At 35.8% G+C, this 21,442-nt stretch overlaps 1 protein-coding gene across 3 annotated transcripts in view; it reads right to left on the bottom strand.

Annotated features, from left to right (window-relative positions):
• Nucleotides 1–19,857, bottom strand: part of LOC106883727 (uncharacterized) — a 39,962-nt gene extending 20,105 nt beyond the window's left edge. Inside the window, exons 1-2 of one of the 3 annotated variants that reach the window (XM_014934839.3) lie at nt 18,985–19,857; nt 2,829–2,891 (exon numbers count right to left, since the gene is read on the bottom strand). In XM_014934839.3, the coding sequence (XP_014790325.1) occupies nt 2,829–2,891; nt 18,985–19,051 (130 nt within the window). In that variant the 5' untranslated portion in view covers nt 19,052–19,857. Of the gene's footprint in view, nt 1–2,828; nt 2,892–12,978; nt 12,998–18,984 lie in introns of those variants that run through there. The other 2 variants (XM_089364541.1, XM_014934840.3) reach the window with 2 other exon arrangements.
• Nucleotides 19,858–21,442: the final 1,585 nt, after the last annotated feature.

A 21,442-nucleotide genomic window follows, 5' to 3' on the forward strand; every position in this document is an offset into this window, starting at 1 on the left:
CCATTCTTGCACTCTCACCTACTTTTCAGTAAATTCACTGGAAAGCAGCCACCACCCCTAAGTAGAACTTGAAGACATGGACGAAGCTGAAGAGTAAGATGTGTATCCTCAGTCCTTTCAGTTTTTGTCTGCAGTACAATTGTCAGATACCCACCAGCCAGAGGAAAACTGTGTCCTTCTAAAGGACTAAAGGAAGATGCAGAGTATGAGGTCATATACATAATCTGAATGTGAGATCAGAAATATATTACAGAGTTAACAGAAAACCAGTACAAGGTCGAATATAATATGTAGGCAATAGATGTCCTGGATATAAGATAAAATATATCATAATAGTAGGTTTGTCATTTTACACCCACCTACCACTTTTTCAAACATCTTGATAACTACTAACAAAAAGATATTGTTCAAGAAGCAGGTAGGAGCTCAAAAGGTCTTCCAAGAATTCATTGGTTTTGGGATTCACTGTTGGTAAAAAAACAGTAGATACTAATTTTTATTCTTTTGATAAATAAAATTCATTCTGAGCTGAGATATATTGCTTTAAAGTCGATAACTAAAACCATCAATTATTTTTGCATCAAACTGATTCACAGGTCACAGATGACCTGGAGATAAATGTAATACATACACAATAGCTGACCAAGATATGAGGTCATAAGTTCAATACACACTAAATGACTAGGACAAGGTTCAGATTTAATAACAGCCAATAGATGACCTGGATGTGAGACCATAAAGGCGATGTATGGTTAAGTGTTCAAGTTGTTAATTGTTGCAGGTGAAAATTCGGCAAGGTAAAAAAAAAACACAAAAAACTTCAAAATAAAATAAAATGGAGTTTATAAAATTTGGTTGAGAAAACAGTATTAAGTAGTGAGAATGGGGTGTTGCAAGGATTAACAGAAACAAGGTTCAGGGTGGATTAAGAAGCATATCAAATAAAGGAGAAAGGAAAGGCAACAACAAAATATTATGCACAAAATCTGGGAGCTTAGTGCGTCAAAACAGATCATAACAGTTGGGGAAGGGGAGAGAGAGAGGAGGGAGTAGGAGGGAAAAAGAGAAGGAGAAGTACGAGGGAAAAAGAGAGCAATGTTAGAAAAATTAAATACAAAAGGATATGTTTCTAAGTTACAGGTTACCAAACTGTTGTCAGCCTAAAGAAAATAAGATGAAAATAAACAAAACCTGGTTGAAGTGGTGATGGTGCAGGTGGTAATGGTGGTGCAGGTGATGATAGAGAGGGTGGTGGTGGTGGTGGTGGTGGCAGTAATGATGATAATGATGGTATTGTCAGTGGAAGTGGTGAGGAAGGTAGTGGAAACTGTGAGTAGGATTATAACAATGGTGGTTAGAATAGCAATGATAGGGGAGGTGGTGGCAGTGTGGAGATTTTAAACAATATTCTAATGTGCACATTTAAATTGTACTACAGCTAAGTTAACCAGTTATTCTCTTCTCTCAATTTTTGGATTGATCTATTAAATACTAATAATAAAAGGTATCAGCCATATGATTACAAGGTATTGAACTCATGCTGTTTGACCAAATGTATACTTTTGACCAATATGATTTATTCTGGATATTGACAGATATACAAACAGTTAATTGAATTAAGCTGCTAGTTAGATGCTATTTATACAAATCAGGTTTCCCAGTTTAGTGAAATCTTTAAATTAGAGACAGTATGTGTATTATATGAAAGGGTACCCAAAAGAAACCAAAATTTTGCAATATTATTCTATTCACTTAGTTTCATATGTTTACACTTTTATCACCTTCAAAATATTCTCCATTTCAAGCAATGCATCGATCCAGACATGTTTTCCACTGTTCGAAGCAGTGCTGGAACTCTTGTGAAGAGATGCCTTTTAATGCCTCCATAGTTTTTTCTTCACCTCTTCCACATCTGTAAATTCCATAGCACCAGCTTTCATCACCAGTGATGACCTTTGAAAAATGGTCCGGATCAACTTCCAACTCTTCTTTCAGTTCACAACACACATTCAGTCCTGACTGCTTTTGATCTTCCATGAGCAAGCAAGGCACAAATTTTGCTGCAACCCTTTTCATTTGCAATTACTCACTCAAAATTCGTTGGCAGGCGCTCCAGGATACATCAGTCATATCAAGTTCATCAATTGTTTGGTGACGGTTCTTCAAGATCAGTTAATGAATTTTCATGATGTTTTCATTCACTGGGGAGGTTAGCAGCTGCCCTGAATGAGGTTGGTCAAGAGACAAGTGACCATTCCTAAAGCATGGAAATCACTTGTAAACTTGTGTTTTGCTCATAGCAGTGGCTTTCTAAGCTGTTTGAAGCATGACAACTGTTCCAACCATTGTTTCCCCCAAGAGAAAACAGAATTTCATGGAAGCGTGCTGTTCCTTCGTTTCAGCCATTGCAAAAATCAACAGAGGAGAAGCACTGCAAAACAAAGATGCACTATGTGGCAGTATGACCCCATTGGACAATGCTGGTTGGCAGACTGAACTACAATGGGTTTGTCCCACAGAGAATGCTTCTGGTTACTTTTGGGTACCCCCTCGTATATATATATAATGGTTGAGTGTGCACAGATAGTCAAGAGTATATATGGATATGCATAATTGAATGTTTATGTGACTGAGTAGCTGTATGTGAAAGCTAGTAGCTATATGTGAATATATGAATAGTTAAGTGTTATTTCATGGTTGAATATGAGAGTTTATGGTAAAGGCGGAGTGAGAGTTAGTAACTGTGCATGCAAAGGTTTAGCTAAGTGCAGACATGTGAACAGCATGTGCATTACGTGCAGTGTGGCTCAGAGTGTAACACACCCTACCTTTTATGGATAAATTGACAGGTGTGGGACCTGCAGAGTGACACTTCATATTGTACATGGATGCTGAAATCAAAGAAGGGATAAAGAAGAAAAACATTAGTCAAACTATCAGCGGATGGTGGGGGCTGGGTTAACTGACCCCTTCCAAGACAACACACTAAATACTGTAGAGGATTTATAGGGTACTGTATAGCTTATACAGATACACACATGCACATACTTTGAAAGAACAGAAACACCCAGTCTTCAGACTCATCATTTTGAAATATCAAGACTGCAAAAAAAGGATATATTAAGGCGAGAGTGATCAGATGGAAAAGGACCAGGTGGTTTAGGGGCCAGGAAGAGGAGGGGCTGAACAGAGGTAAATTTAAAATGTCAGCACAAAAGTCCTGAGTTCAAATGTCTCTGCAAGTGTTTCGTTGCAGTTTTTACTAATGACAATTTTATATTACTTTAGTGTCCGTCATCAAACTGATCTCTAACTAAAAGCAATTTTATCCATGGTTACTCTGTACCTTTAGGGGTAATAGAATAATTCTTAATGTGTCCTTTATTTAAGACAATATGGTATGGTTTAAGGGAGATTAGGTTGCTATTTCTAGCAGGCTTGTGGTCAGTGGAGTGGATCAGTAAACATGCAGTGTCTTGTCCCAGATGTAACTTATATTTCACCCCCTCTCTACTCAACCTTACAGAAACCATAACCTATAAACTTTTCACCCAATGCATCCCTTGTTGATATTGTTGTTTAGCATTAGGTCAACCAATGGTCAAAGTAGACTGTTCCAATCTGTTTTTTTTTAAGAACAGGTTATTAGTATCACTATACCTAAGAAAAATCATTATATATATATATATATATATATATATATATATATATATATATATATATATATATATATTGAGTTGAGTCAAAGATAATTTCCAATTTTGTTAAACACCTTTACTTTGTGAAAAAATTTTACCAAAGTATTATTTTCAATTATCATTATAACTGGTATTATTTTGCATGATCTCTTCCCATTATCATGTAACTTTTTGATTCCTCTCAAGTAAAATTCAGCTGGCTTCGACATTTTCATTTCATTCTTTCGTTTCAGTCATTTGACTGTGGCCATGCTGGAGCACTGCCTTTTAGTCGAACAAATCAACTCCAGGATAGTTGTGTGAAAAAGTGTCACACCCTAACGGTTGAGGGAACCTGTGGAAGAGGTAGACCAGAAAGACCTGGGATGAGGTGGTGAAACACGACTTTCGAACATTAGGCCTCACCGAGGCAATGACTAGTGACCTTTGGAAATATGCTGTGCTTGAGAAGACCCGGCAAGCCAAGTAAGACCATAACCCGTGGCCTATGCCAGTGGTATAACCAGCCCACTTACGCGTACCTTTCCTACATTGGACACTAAACTCCGCTTGCGAAGACTTGTTGAGGCAAGTGAAATCGAAATTGAACTAAATTCGACGACTGGCACCCATGCCAACGTCGTCTCCTTCATTGGACACAAAACTCAGCTTGCGAAGACTTATTGGGGCAAGTGAAAGCAAAATCGGGATAGCACCTGTGCCCAGCGTCGCCTTTCTGGCACTTGTGCCCGTGACATGTGTAAGGATTTTCGAGCAAGATCGTTGTCAGTGCCCCTGGACTGGCTCTTGTGCGAGTGGCACATAAAATACACCATTTTGAGCGCAGCCGTTGCCAGTACCACTTGACTGGCCTTCGTGTCGGTGGCACGTAAAAGCACCCACTACACTCTCTGAGTGGTTGGCGTTAGGAAGGGCATCCAGCTGTAGAAACTCTGCCAAATCAGATTGGATCTTGGTGTTACCATCCGGTTTCACCAGTCCTCAGTCAAATCGTCCAACCCATGCTAGCATGGAAAGCGGATGTTAAACGATGATATATATATATATATATATATATATATATATATATATATATATATACATATATATATATATATAAATATATATATATATATATATAAAAATTAATTAAGGTACTCAGAAACCTGGATGTTTGTACATTTACAGATTTTTATTAATGTCACATATTAAATGAAGTACCTTAATTAATTTTTTTCTATATAATTTCTGTACATCACCTCCAAACCTTCAAATATATATATATATATATATATATATATATATATAACATATACATACATACATAACTGACTCCTATCAGTTTCCATCTACCAAATCCACTCACAAGGCTTTAGTTGAGCTGGGGCCATAATAGAAGACACTTGCCCAAGGTGCTATGCAGTATGTCTGAACCTGAAACTATGTGGGTGGGAAGCAAAGTTCTTACAACACAGCTAAACCGGAGCCTTTGTATATACATTATACATATATATTTACACATATAAAGAGAGAAGGGAGAGGAAGAGAGATGGAGAGAGAAGAGAAGGTAAAGTGAGAAGCGTGTGCAGAGAGCCATGAAGAAAATGACTTACATTGCAGGTAAATTGACGATTAAAGAGTAATTAAATGATAAACTGTTATTGGTGCTAAATGATGCTGAACTGGGAGGGCAGATTTAGTGGACATGTAAGAGGATAGGATCAGCGAGGTTAAATAAAACATGAAGAACGACAGATACTAACCACTAACCAAGGATATAAATGGGAGGTGAGGAGAGGGATAGAAAAGGAAGGAGGAGGAATGAAGACGAGAGAGAAGGAGTAAGAGGAAAGCGGAAAAGGCAGAGACCATGGAGGGTGAGATGGGCTGAAAAGTGACACACACATGTACACAAACACATATATATATACGTATATACATATACATGGAAAAGTGGACGTTAAAATGATGGTGAGATACATATACAGATCTCTCTCCGTCTCTCTCTCTCTCTCTTGTTTATCACCATAATCATTATCATTTAGCATCCACTTTCCATGCTAGCATGGGTTAGATGGTTTGACTAGAACTGGTAAGCCAGAGAGTTGTACCAGGTTCCTGTCTGATTTGGTAGGCAGGTAGACATAGAGATAGATAGATATAGCTGTGTGTGTGTGTGTATTTGTGTGTGTGTGTGCACATAGGGAGAGAGAGTGAGGAGGGAAAGATTACGATGCTAATATACATTTAGTGGTAATTGGACAGGTTTACGAAAAATATCAGAAAACCTAAATTGGATTAGATGCAATATGTAATAGCAAAATAGAAAGAAAAAATTATGCTGCTGAATTGGAGATAATCTTGATTAGTTTAATAGCATTCTAAGTGATAATTAATCAATTAAGAATTAACACATTTTTATTTAATGATAAATAAATGCATTTACGAATAAATAAAAATATAAATAAAAGTTGGTCGGCAAAGTAAGAAATAAAATTATCATTATTGGAAAACAAATAACAAAATGGTAACACGGAGATGAAAGTAATACTAGTGTCAGTGGGACTGAGGAAGAGGATGATGATGATGATGGTAAGACAGTTATAAAATGGTTACAGATGATAGAGTTGGCTTTTATTTGTAAAGATGCTGTAAAATAGGGATATTAAGCATAGCTTGTGGACCAAAACCAACTTGCATCAATAATTTGATCTGGCCTCAGGCTCCATTTTACACAGATAAAAGAAAAAGACATGTTTTTAGTTTTTAAAATATTCAGTTAGAATGTGTCCAGAGTTGAAGCCTGACTGACTAGAGTTGTGATTAACACTGATTCTGATTAACCTAATAAGTACACCATAGGGAGTCTTTTGTAATCACGACCAATAAAAAGAAGCTTATGAATCCATATACTAAAAAATAGGACCTATTTTCCCTTTACTTTGTCTATACACATTTTGCAGTGGAAACAGCACAAGCTCTCTCTGAAACATTGGTCTTAAGAATTGTATGCATTCATTTCGACAATTTCTATCTCCAGTCTGTGCCCAGTGTCGCCTTTCTGGCACTTGTGCCCGTGACATGTGTAAGGATTTTCGAGTGAGATCATTGCCAGTGCCCCTGGACTGGCTCTTGTGCGGGTGGCACATAAAATACACCATTTTGAGCGTGGTTGTTGCCAGTACCGCCTGACTGGCCTTCGTGCGGGTGACACATAAAAGCACCCACTACACTCTCTGAGTGGTTAGCGTTAGGAAGGGTATCCAGCTGTAGAAACTCTGCCAAATCAGATTGGAGCCTGGTGTAGCCATCTGGTTTCTCCAGTCCTCAGTCAAATCGTCCAACCCATGCTAGCATGGAAAGCGGATGTTAAACGATGATATATATATATATATATAGTCTCACTTTAAGGACTCCTAATTTGTCTGTATGCATGTGCACATATCATACACATGCAGACATCACATGGATAAGTTTTCTGCATAGAAAACTTTGCTAACACTTCATATTCTTTCTTTTCTGCATTGCTAATGAGGTTGTAATAAGTTACATTGACTTCTTTATCCATTTACTTTGGCCTACATAGGGTTTTAGGAATAAATGTTCTGATCTGATCCCTGAAATCTAGTTTATTCTTTAATCCAGCCCACAAAGCCAAACAATTTTGATGCTCCCTCTAAAGAATGTAGAATATGGGCATCCAGTTTGCTGCCTACATTCTTTATTGCATAGAATATTTTACAGTATTTGTTCGGGATTCAAATCCCAAAGTCAGTTTTACTTTTAATCTCCGCAGGTTCAATAAAATGAAGAACAGATCAGGACAGTGGACTGGAAGAATTGTAAGAACATTGGGCAAAATACCTTGTGGTATTTGTTCCTGCTCTTTCATGTTCTGATCCACCACCCCAGGTAGGTGTGGCCAACTTGACAGTATTTAGCAGAAGCAAGAAGTTAATAGGGAGACTGATTTTGTTTTCTTCATTAAAATTCCATGGAAGACATAGCATTTATCAAGACAGTTACTGGGGGCTGTTTGCTGACCGAAGGGAGCAGAAAGGAAAGACGAAGCAAAGTAAGTCTTCAAGGAGACATTGTTTCATAGTTACTATTCACAGTTGTCATCTTATTTCTCTCCCCCCCTCTCTCTTTCACCCCTTCCACACACACACACAAGTGCACAAACATTTCTACAACAACAGCCTCTGATTCTGTGAACTAACTAGTTGCATGACTTCAGCATTCAATGTCACAGTACCCTTCTTCCTACATCCTTTACAAAGCACTTCATCCAATCTTTCTTCTCCAAGAGTTTCTACCTATTAGAAATCTTTTGGGACTAAAAGATGTACCATGGAATTGAAATGTATGATTTAACAGAAGCATTGCATAATTGATGAGTTTTTCAATGATGTGCAGCATTGAAGCTTAATGTTTCTGCTGAACTAAATCCATGTAAGACAGGGGTTGTGTTGTTGCTAACAGAAGCACAAGACAAATGTTCTAACCTTCTGAAATATCAACTGCTCTGAAAGAATCTTATTCTTCAATTCTGTCCCAAATAAAGTTGCTGCCATTCAGCATATGTATATCAACAAAAGAATGAATGGTCTTGTAATTAAGGTATGCCTCTAATGAAACTCATGGTTTTGGAGTTCATTCCAGCATTTTTTTTAACAAGACCTTATATTCTCTGCAGCTCCCTATTCACCAAACTGTCTAGGACACAGTACCAGTACTTCTGACAATGTGATAAACTGCTATTTTGTTCAGTTTTCAGCTACTAACATTACAGAAATTAATGTAGCAGCTCTATTGATCTTTAAAATGTGTTGATATAAATGCCCCCTAAGGAGCTTTTAAGGATCAGAGCTTAGCTCCAGGTTCATGGTATGAAACACAAGATACATCTCAAACTGGAAAAACCACCAGTCTACTGTTAGATACAATTCAAAATAACAAGATACTAGTATCTATTCCTTCCGGCCAACAACAATGTTAACTACATCAATGTAGAATAAAATCAAAAATACTACATAACACTTTTATCATAGTTGAACTCACTGGAATATTTAGTTACAGCCCTTCATATTCTAAGTTCAAATCCTATGAAGGCCAAACTTGCTTTTCCTTCTGCGGTTCATAAAATAAAGCACCAGTCAAATACTGTAATTGAACCATTTTTTATAATGCATTCTAGATGTAATGATATTATAAGCAGTAACTAAGACTCTAGAAAGTCAGTGAACAGATTAATGTTGTACATCTACATAAACGGCAGCTTGTTACAACATTATCAAACAGGGAGTTGTACTTTATGGCATTATGTCTGTTGTGACAAGAGTGAAGACTACTCTCTCACCAGAGTATCCTGAAATGCAAATAGTAAAAATTTGCGTGAAATGAAGAAAAGCAAACTTCAAGGTTCCCTCTGGTGGGAAATTAAAAAATTCACACTGAAAAATAAGAGAGGAAAAAAAAAAGACCATTCAAGCTGGCAAATACTTTTATTTTCTCTCTTGTATGACTGTTGATAGATTCCGTGAGAAAATAACAAACTGAAAGGAAAAACTGAAAAAAGATCTTCGTAATCTGTGTAACTAACATAAATGATATGCTAAAAAATGTGGTCAGTCAGTACTTAGAAATTACAAAAATACTTTATATATTGACAAACATATTGCATGATTGTGTTTTATAAACATTGCTCTATTCAATAACACCAAAACCAAACAGAGAATAAAGAGAATGAAATAAACTTTATTGTTAGCAATTTGTATGTTTATCATAAAATAGACATAGGTGGGAACTGAAGTTTTACTGCGGCTAAAAAAATGTTGATATATACACTATTATACCATACATTTGATACAGGGGATCCATAAAGAATCAATGTATATCATATTGAAGTACGCCACAATTAGTGATTATTGGCTAGACAGAAATGATGTTAAATAGTTAAATAATTCATTTTATATATATATATATATATATATGCACACAGACATATATAAGTATGTGTGTGTGTATAAATATAGCTTTTACAATGTAAAGGTTGACAGTGACTTCAAAGTTTTAGCTTGCTCCCCTTCAGACTGATTTACTTTGGCATGTTCTTTTTTTCAGTAGTTAGCACAATATGAGTAATAATAAGGTGTAGTGAAAGTAGACAGGTGAGGTAGAGTAAGAAAAGGCAGAAAAGGGGTGAACAGGAGGTACTTGCAGGGTGTAAGTTGTTAGATAAGTATGGTGAAGAAATCAGTGTCACAAGATGGGATGCTTTATACCAGGACACATTTAAACAGTCAAAGAAATACTGACATTCCATGCCCATCACCTTTTAATTTTTGAACCCATTGCTTTAAAGTAAAGATGCACTGGATAATCACGTTACATTCTAATATTTAGAGATATGTACAGATTTGGAGACTAGAGGCAGTGAGTAGGCAGAATCGTAAGCACACCAGGCAAAATGGTTTTCCTGTCTTTACATTTTGAGTTCAAATTCCGCAGAGATCTACTTTGCTTTTCATCCTTTCGAGGTTGATAAAATAAGTACCAGTTGGGCACTGGGATTGATGTGATTGACTTACTCTCTCCCCCTAAATTCCTGGCCTAGTGCCAAAATACGAAATCAATGTTTTGAGATAGTAAGGCAACAAGCAGGCAGAACCATTAGCATGCTAGGAAAAATGCTAAGTGGCATTTCGTCCATCTTTACATTCTAAGTTGAAATCCTGATGAGGTTGACTTTGTCTTTCATCCTCCTGGGGTTGATAAAATAAGTACTGGTTGAACATTGGGAGTGATGGAATCGACTTAACCCTTCCAATGGAATTGTTGGCCTTCTGCCAAAATTTTAAAGCAATGTTTAGAGATATTGGATTTTAATAATTCCTGCATAGAAACCAGAAAATTTAGTTTATGTCAAAAGATATAGAATAAATATCAGCTGAAATTTAGGAAGACTAACACCATGAAAATGTTGATGATCTGATGTAAGTGTATGTCTGTATATATATATATATATATATATATATATATATATATATATATATATATATAATATATATATATATATACCACAAATATGGAAAGCCCTCAGTCTTATAAATGGTGCGAAACTGAGTATTACCAATTGGTTGATAACTGATGAAGAATTAGGGCCCTTCTGTGTTTGTCTCCCGTCCGGTTGTACCCTCAGTATACGCTATGCTGTTTGTTTATTTACCATACATTTTTTATTTATTATATATATATATATATATATATATATATATATGTATGTGCGTATAAGAATCAAATGGTTTTGGTAGTGTGCAGAATAATATATTGGTAAAAATAATAAAGTTAGTCAAAAATGAAGGAATTGTTTCTTGGTTTATTTATATATGGATACAGAAAGTCTTCAAATTTTCCAATGAAACAAAATAAGATAAAGTAGAATATTTACTTTCTATCTAGCACTTGAGAAAGCTTTATTTCATCCCACTTCATTTCCTTGGAAAATTTGAAGACTTTATATACTCATATATAAATAAACTAAAGAACAATTCCTTCACTCTTGACTAATTATTACACACAGATATGTGTGTGTGTGTGTGTGTGTATAAACTCACTGTTAAAAAAGTTGGGTGTGCGTGTGTACTGTTACTTGATAAATGAAAAATTGCATTGTAAATAAACAACAACAGATAAAAAAACGTATATGTACATTGAGGGTAAAACTGGATGGGAGACAGACGCAGAAGGTCCCTAATTCTTCATCAGTTATCAACCAAAATGGTAATATGCAGTGGGACTGAACCCAACCACATGGGTCTGGGTTCAGTCCCACTGCATAGCACCTCAGGCTGACCAAAGCTCTGTGAGACGGAAACTGAAAGAAGTCCATCGCATATATATATATATATATATATATATATTTATATATATATATATATATATATATACCAGAGTAAGCACCTTAATGTGAAACAAGCTGGGGAAAAATAGTACTTGAATACCAGAGGTAGAGTAATATGCTTTATTATTAAAACTGTAAAAACATCGCAAAAAAAATCACAAAAACTGCTACATTCCCGTTCGTCAGGCAGGGCAATTGCGATCCCGACGAATGGGAACGTGAAACTAGGCTTTAAAAAGTTGTGAGGTCAATTTGTTTGACTAAAGTCCTTCAAGACAGTGCTTCAGCATGGCCACAGTCAAATGACTGAAACAAGTAAAAGAATATATATATATAATTTGTTGTAAGTTTTTCCCCCAAAGGTGTGGAGAAGAATTTCGGAAAATGCATTCGAGTTGGTTTTGTTTCCTTTTAACTTTCCGAAAAGTTATAACTTTTTAATGAAATTTTCTTTAGATACCTTTCAGAGGAGTATATTATGATTATATCGGAATTTAATACAAAAAAAAGTTGGTAGGTTCGCATACATACATGCTGACACACATCATAAAATGAAACTTGAAATTTCGGAAAAAAAAAAAAAAAAGTTTTAGTATATATGTTTGCGAGCCCACTATTTCTTTCCTTCTTTTATTTCATATTAAATTCCGATATAATTGTAATCTACACCATCTGAAAGATATCTGTCAAAAATTTCATAAAAATACCCATTTTTCTGAAAGTTATGAGGAAACAAAGCCAATTTTTGTCAGAACTCTCCTCTCCAACCTCGGAAAAATTCTTCTCCACAAATTCCGATATAATCGGAATCTACATCAATTGAAGCGTATTTGTAAAAAAAAAATTGCATTAAAAAATATCCATTTTTCTGGAAGTTATGAGATCACATAGAAACGACATGCTCCATTCTTCATCTCATATAAAATCATCATTTTACATTAATAACTACAAAGTTTAACAACACAAAATAACAGTATACCTTAGAAGTTCAGTAGACATTCGAAGATTTAGATGTGCAGTGTAAGTAATAAATTTATGACCCTGTAATTACTAAGACTAATTTAATTGAGTTAATTACCGTTTAATAATGTTTTATAAACAATAAGATACCATACTTTAGAATTTTTGTAGACATTCAAGGATTCCAGATGTGTAAATATATAATAATTTGGGAGCCAATGAAAGAAACTGTAATTATTATGATTAATTAAAATGACTTAATTACCATTTTCTAGCAAATTTTACACACAATAAAATACTAGAGTTCAGAAATTTTATACACATTCGTGTATTCCCGCATGTTTTTCCGTTTCATTGTGCTCCCTACTGTTTTATACAAGAGGATCGTTGTTGATGTATGAATTTGACAAGTTTACCGAAAAAATTATTGCTTACCCTAATTTATTAATTTTTGTGCAGAACAAAATTAGATGTTCAGGAATTAAAAATTTTCCAAAGTCCCTAAATTATATTTTAAAAATCCGTGACGCACCTTGATACTTCCTCACAACAAATCACTGGAGATACTAATTGCTTCTTTCTAAATTTGTTTTATTGTTTTAAAAATACACTCATAATAATAATAATAATAATAATAATAATAAAAACCTACGTAACATTATATATTAATGTTTTCATAACCTAAAAGAACTCGAGGTATATTTAGACAAACTTTAAAAACAATTCATATTTCACATAAAACCCTTCACACGTAAATTCCAATATCAATTGTCTGGAGGTCATAGAAGTTAGTTTTTCTCAGCGAAATATAAACCTGATTTGTATGAATCTTTCACAAGTTCTTTTTCCCATGACCATAGGACAGGGCAAGTTGTCAAGGTCAGCCTTGATCAAGCAAACGCCTATGAATAAAAGCGTTCCAGTTGTGGCCATTCTGTAATTTTGCAAATCAGGTACTACAAAATTGTTCGATGTATCTGTCTACTTTTTTTTTTAATGATAGTAGGATGTGATTTTATGATCTAGCTGCTATTTGTAACAAATCGAACACTCGGCTGGAAGTTCTTCGTTGACTAAGATAGGCTTTCATCTGTTATAAAATAATGGTTTCTAATTTAGGCAACAAGGCCAACAATTTTGAGATATCGGTCCGTATCACCTTGTACTTGAACGATTGTTTGTTTTACTGAATCCAAGGACAACTGGACTCAAAACACCATAGGATATTTTTCCGACGCTCTAACTATTCAGCCTGCCCGCCTAATAAGGATTTCAATTTTTGGCACAAGGCCAGCAATGTGAGGGGAGGGTTAGGTCGATTACATCGACCCAGTGCTTGACTGGTACTTATTTCATCAATCAAAGGATGAAAGGCAAAATCGAGCTCAGCGGAAGTTAAACTCAGAACGTGAAGAGGAATGGAGAAATGCCGCTGAGTATTTTGGCCGACGTGCTGACAATTCTACCAAGCTTAATGCATGCAGGACGACAGCTAGTCAGAAAATGTTGAAAGAAAGGACAATAAGCAATAAATCAAGCAAAGAAAAGAAAGACTGCAATGAATATGCATATAATATATATATATATATATATATATATATATATATATATAAGCATATCCACGAGTGGTAGAAGCATTGAATTAAAAAAATGTGGCCAAAGTTATTGTTAGAAAGATGGCGGAAAATCTTGGTTTCTTCGAAGTCAGCTGCAAGATGCATTAATAACCGGAGAAGGCAGACGATATGGGGAATTATTAAGAGATATAGCCAAGAAACTATAAAGTCGGACGGTTACAAATTATCATCAATGATGGGGTACTGAGAATAATCTACATGAAAATGTGTGTTCCAGATTCAATTAATCAATACCCTTTCTAAGACACGCGGGTATAGTTTAAGCGAGATTTCTCTTCCTATTGATGTGTGAAGAAATCCGTATCAAGTTGTGTTGTATACATACAATAAAAGGACTATATATATATATATATATATATATATATATAATCCGAAATGTACAGTATTAAGTGCCCATTACGGCTGATCTTACCAATCGGTTTCGCGTTAGGAATACAACGGAGTGTTGGGTAACAATCTAATTATATAACTTTACGCTCATCAGAGTTAGCCGATATGGAAAGGAATATGGCGAATCCTTAAATGTATCACTATAGATTTAAAAAACGAGTACGGATTATCAAAATTTACATTAAGGAAATTATGTGCAACAAGCAGTGTTAGATTCAAATAGCAACATGTGTTTCATACTTAATGTAAATACATCACGGAAATCCAAATTAAACGCGGTATTCGCTCGGAAGTAACATCTCTTATGGACATATTGTAGTAGATAACAAAAATATATCAGAAGCAGGCAAAAAAATCAGCCGGCCGGTCAATTGCAACATCAGTGCTTTTTCCATCACTGCTTTCCTATGGATTTTGTCATAACTAGTAGGTATGTGCTACTGAAAAAGCCTCAAAAAACATAAATGTAGATCTAGCATTTTTGTCACTGCTGCTGATATATTTCTGTTAACATAGAACGTCCATAGGAGATATCATCTCCGGACAAATACCGTAGTCAGTTTAGCATCCTGTGGTTTACAGTAATTGCATTAAGTGCGATACACAGATTGTTATTAAAAATGGAATATACAGTCAACTTAAGGAAATGAGGTGTTAATATTTATAGGAATATAAAGCGGCGAGCTGACAAAATCGTTAGCCCGCCGGGCAAAATGCTTAATGGCATTTTCATCCGTCTTCACGTCTGAGTTCAAATTCCGCAGAGGTCGACTTTGCCTTTCATCTTTTCGGGGTCGATAAAATAAGTATCAGTTGAACACTGGGGACAATGTAATCGACTTACCACTCCCACGAAATTGCTGCTCTTGTGCCAAAATTTGAAATCAATATTTATAACAATAAATAGAAAATACTTTTTGTTGAAAGCAATTAACAACTAAGCTCAATGAAATTAATCAAAAATGAAAGGTTTCATGCAATAATACAATCATATATGAAGTACAACTAAAAAGAGGAGACACTTGAAAATAAAATGAAGCTATATATTGAAATACATATAGTTTACAACTTTTTCAGGATTGATCTATGCTACCAGCAGTCGGGCATATCAAACGTATTTGTGCTATTGAGCTGATTTCTCGAATGTTTCAGCACACCATCGATTTCTGCATCAAGATAATAGACTGTAAAATCTTTATACAACTACTTTTCCGCTGATGAAAGCATCACGTCCATATATGGCTAACCGCTAGACTCACGAATAAGCACTAGGGCTGGCTTTAGACAATTTGTTTATGGCGGGATTTGAACCATTTTTTACTTATGGACCCCTTTGATTCCTATTTCACATAGATGGACCCTCATAACCATTCAATAATTTTACAAATGCTATTACATTTTTCTAAATTAATTATTGGGACTTGTATAAAAAAAAACTGTTAAAATATTTTGTGTATTGTAGGAGTATAATGAACTTATTGTACATAAATTTTAACAAAATCTTATTTGCGCCCCCAAGGGTCATGTAGACTGATTGAGAATCACCGGATTAGATCAATGCATGTATTTATTTCTGCATGCATATAGGTGGTGGGTAGTGTGTGTGTGTGAGAGAGAGAGAGCACCTCCTACACATGCGTTATGTTTTCTTTCAGAATGTATCAATGTACTAATAGGTTAAGTACCTGTGTGTTTGACATTCGTGAGAGTTACCTGTATGATCGTGTGTTAAATGACACACAAATCCTATGTAGGTGTGTGCATACAAACAGTTAAAATTTTTTTTTGATTCAGTCATTGGATTGCGGCCATGTTGGTGCACTGCCTCGAAGGGTCGAACAAATCGAGCCCGGTACTTTTTTTTTTAAGCCTGGTACTTATTCTATTGCTTTCTTTTCGCCGAACCACTCAGTTACGAGGGCGTAAACAAACCAACATCGGTTATCAAACGGTGGGGGAGGCAAATACACACACACACACACACTTTTACTCAGAGTTTTACGTTTCCGTTCATCGGACAGTTGTGATCAAGACTGGATCAATTCCGGTCTTGATCCAACTGTCCGACGAACGGGAACATGAAACTCTGAGAAACAGTATTTATGATGTTTTTGCAGTTTTAATAAAAAGACATATTATTCTACCTTTGGTATTCGAGTACTGCTTTTTCCACTTTGTGCTTACTCGTATATATATATATAAAGAAGAATAATAAATGGAGCAAAACGCATATAATCAATACGTTCCTTTAATTCCTACATATGTTTCAAAAATTATGTGCACTCTACTCCAAAGAAGTGAGAGGTGCTGGAATGTGCACATAAATTTATCGTCAGGGAACCATCTTACAGATGCAAGACTTGCGCTAACTTATTGATTATATGCGTTTTGCTCCATTTATTATTATTCTTTATATCTACTCAAAATACATCACTTTAACATGGAATTTCTTCCCATTAACCGGGTATGATATCCCAGTTTTTGTGTGATTTTTGCTACCCTGGTAACTATTAACATATTTACATTATCGCAGTTTTTTCAACCAAGATGATATTAATATATACATAAATTTATATATATATATATATCTGACGGGCTTCTTTCAGTTTCCGTCTACCAAATCTACTCAGAGGGCTTTGGTTTATAGTAGGGTTATAGTAGAAGACACTTGCTCAAGGTACCACACAGTGAAACTGAACCTTCTTACCATACAGCCATGCCTCTGCCAATGCCGTCTTAAAGCATTGGCATACAAGCAGTTGTCCAGAGGCCGATAATTCTTCTAAAAAAAGGTGCCTAGACACACACACGCAATATATAAATATAATCTACATTATCATCATTATACACTGATGTAATGTCCTCATCTTGATCGTCATAGTAACAATTTTTTGGCTGTTGTACCTTCCAGCCTTCCTCGGATGCCTACCACATTCGGTAACATTCTCGGGATTCAACCAAGGTTGATTTAGCCAGAGACTGAACACGCAACCACTAGCTAATTAAATTGTTACACTTAATACTTAGTCAAAGATTATATTTGCTACTCTAAGGTAATAGAAGCATGGCGGAGGTAAAGAACCCTAACCTCAACCCTGACCACCGAAGACGGGTGGTGTGTGTATTCTTTACCTTCACCTAGAAGCATTTTGGAGGGGAAAGTCGTAGTTTCTAATGTTTGTTCATAATGTGTCCATGTCGATGTTTCGATCTTTTTGCAGTGTTGCTCCTTATCTATTACCTGTATTAAGTACCGCAAGGGTCTCTGTCTTCTGTTTTCTTTTGTAGGTGAGTTTAGCATAGTGATGAACACCGTAAGAAAGCGTTTAATTAAGAATGAACATTAAACATACAAAAAACAGTGAGGTCGGAGTTTTGGAATAGTTGTTCTTCAGAAGTTCCATCCCGCATGTCAAAGAAAGAAGGTATATATGTGGAAGAGAAGGGGGTCAAGAATATATGAAGTTAAATTTTAAGAAAGGAAAAAATTTCGAAATCATAATTTTCGTAATATGAAATGATTCCTCTTTCCCATAAAGTATGGGTCTAAGAAGGGCAGAGGTACCGAAACTCAGTCAAAAATGTTTAGTTTAGAACTCCTTATTTCCATTACATAATTGTCTTCCTTCAGGACAATGAGATTGTAAATATGAGCTGATGAAGAAAAGTAGTTTAGCTAGAGAGTGTAAGTTCAATGCTTGGGTGCGTCAAACAATATATTTCATTTTATATATTCAAGTTCAAGTGGAACGAGTGAGCAGCATTACAAGTAGGAGGATAAATTATGTGGGACAAATATTCTTGGTATGGACAATGGAATGAGATAAGTCGACACAAGTGGAGCTAATAAAGGGTTTGGGTCGAATTCTGAGAATGATACCGAATATAGCAGAGACTTGAACAACGGGCTAGGAGGTACAACATCCAAAAAGTTGTGATTATAGATACAAAGATGAGGACACTAGTTCGAATATATCAGTTTCTAATTACACACACGTCTTGTGTGTCTATAACAAAAAGAAAAGACAGCAGTCAATACCAAATGCAGTGTTACATTTGATCAGAAGTTTCAGCTTGCAGTAATATTTGTGCAAGTGTGTGTGTGTGTGTGTTACGCTACCTTCAGGATTGAGTACTGTCTTTTCACAGATAGATAGATAGATAGATAGATAGATAGATACATACATACACCCACTTACAAATGTGTGTATATATTTTAGAGTTTTTATATGCGTTATGTATTGATTAGATCCAGGTCAACCATGACCAAAAAAACATATAATCAAAGGTATTCAAGTCATGACCATTGAGTTTTGCCCCTGTTTAAGATCTGATATATATCTAGCAAGTCGATCTACTACTTAGGAGTTCCCTGTTTTGTGTGTGTGTGTTCAAATGAGTAGAAAGAACTCACCGTCTCCGAACAAGTCTTGAAAAATGCCATTCCAATTGGTATTCCGTGTTCGAGTATTTGAAGTCATTCCAGCCGACAATATTTCTTTCTAGTTCTGTTTTATTTGTTTAATTTGTTTTTCTCCTTCAATGTTTCCTACATGTTTGTGACCATTAACAATCCTCAATAGCAACAATTTAATAAATATATAAATATAGAGAGAAGGAAACTCCATTTAACTCTAGTGAATACCTTTCGCATGATGTGTTTGGCTGATTTAAGATGTGACAGTCATAGAAACCTCGACTAAAACTTTAAAGAAAACTCACTCTTATTTCCCGATTGTCTGTCTGTCTCTCTCTCTCTCTGTCTTACCTTTCTCTCTCTTTTACCTTTCTCTCTCTCTCTCTCTCTCTCTCTTACCTTTCTCTCTCCAGCCTTCCTCACTCTTATTATATTTCTCTCCTCAGCCTTCTTCAACCTTATTACCTTCGTCTCTCTCACAAACTTCACTCTTTTACCTTATTTTCCCTCTCTCTAGCTATCTCTTTTCTCTGTCACTCCTCTATCTGTCCCTCATATCTGTCATTTTCTCACTTCTCTGTCACGCTGTCCCTATTCCTTCTTCGTATATGTCACTCTCTCTTTATGTTTTACCTTCCCATATATCTCTCACTCTCTCTTTTATCTGTCTATCTATCTATCTGTCTGTCTGTCTGTCTGTCTCACTTGTCAGCTTTCTATCATTTTCTCTCTCTCTCTTCTTTCGCTATATTTCTTTCTTTCTGTAGATATATCTCATCTTTCTAGCTGTTTCGTTTCTTCTCCTCGCCTTCTCTATTTCTTTTCTCCTTCACTTTCCTCCTTTTCATTACAAACTTCACTCAAACACTCTCATTCATTATCTCTGCGCTTTCTCTTTTACCTCACGCCCTGCTTACTTTCTTTCTTCTCCTTCTATTACTTGCCCTTTATCACCTTTTTCTTTCAGTCTTTCATCCCCACCATCAACCTTTACTGCCAACTTTCTCTGCCTGTCACTCTTTCCTTCCCGTTTTTACGCTTACTCTCTCTCTCTCTCTCTCTCTCGCTCTCTCTTCTCCCACTATCCCTCTTTATTCTTCCACTCTCTCGCTCCGCTTCGTTTTATATCTCTCCCACTATCATTCAATAAACTCAAGCTTCTTAACCAGGAAAATACATAACTGACCGTTGAAGCCTTATCTCATTGTCCAGTTTTCTTGTCTAGTCGAACTCTCTCAGTTTTTTTGTCGTCTCTGAAGATTCATATTTGTCTTAGGAGCTAATTGTTAAATAGATAACAAGAGAGATAGAGAGAGAGAGAGAGAGAGAGAGAGAAGGGGGAAAAGAGGTAATAGAAAGTATCTACAAGTCACGTGACACGACGACTAAACAGGTGCGACAAGTTTTTTTTTAATGGCAATCATCGAAACTAGAAAGAAAGAAAAAAAAAATCACAAACTTGAAATCTCGACAAACAGACATAATTCACTGAGATGTACTGACTGGTGGCCAGGGCAGACCGACTTCATTGGCGTCTGTTTAGGTCAATATTTGAGCCCTGACATTGTTAGGGTTTTGACAGTGAGGAGCGAAATATGCGAAATGTCCCTTGTTCGTCTTTCACACCTCTATGTCTGATATTTTCAGATTTTTCCACTTGTTCTCATGTCAACCCCGTAGTTTATCGTTTTGTTTTGTAATAGAATTTATAGATGCCTTTCGCAAGTTTCTCTGTCTATCAATCTCTCTCTGATAGTATGTGTTTGTATATGTATGTTTGTGTGGAGGGGAGTGGTATTGGTATTTGTCTAAAGCATGCAGGAATGCATGTATGTATATCACACACACACACACAAGCGTGAACAAGTGTACGTACAGACGATGATACACCTATCTATCTATCTATCTATCTATCTATCTATCTATAATACAGAGAAATAGATGGGTAGTATATGTGTATATATGTAAAACACGTAGGTATGAATACAGGTACACACACACATGCGTACATGCATGCGTGTGTACATACACATACACACACACACACTCACACACACATACATACATACATACATACATACATACATAAGAACGTACGTGCAGACATGGATGTTAGTAGAAAGCTCTAGGCTGATAGTAACATTGACCATCAAAGCAGTCTGTCATAGACCAACAACTGGATTACTAACTCCCACTTTGAAGGGTATGAATTTGCAATCCAGGAACAAGAAATATCAACCTGATGCACAAAAGGGATAGAGACACAGGAAAAGCAGCAAAATGTGATAACCGATGCAGACGTTGTGGAGTTTAACACTGAAGATGTCACCCACATCATAAGCAGTTATCTGAAAATGCCATCACGATATTATCTGCTGATGAGACATGATGTTGTAGCTAGGACACTGTACAATCATTTCTGTCAGAAGGTTAACCCTGAGGCTAAATAAATAAG

The sequence above is a fragment of the Octopus bimaculoides genome, chromosome 16 (assembly GCF_046866305.1).
Source record: "Octopus bimaculoides isolate indiv1 chromosome 16, ASM4686630v1, whole genome shotgun sequence".
NCBI lineage: Eukaryota > Metazoa > Mollusca > Cephalopoda > Octopoda > Octopodidae > Octopus > Octopus bimaculoides.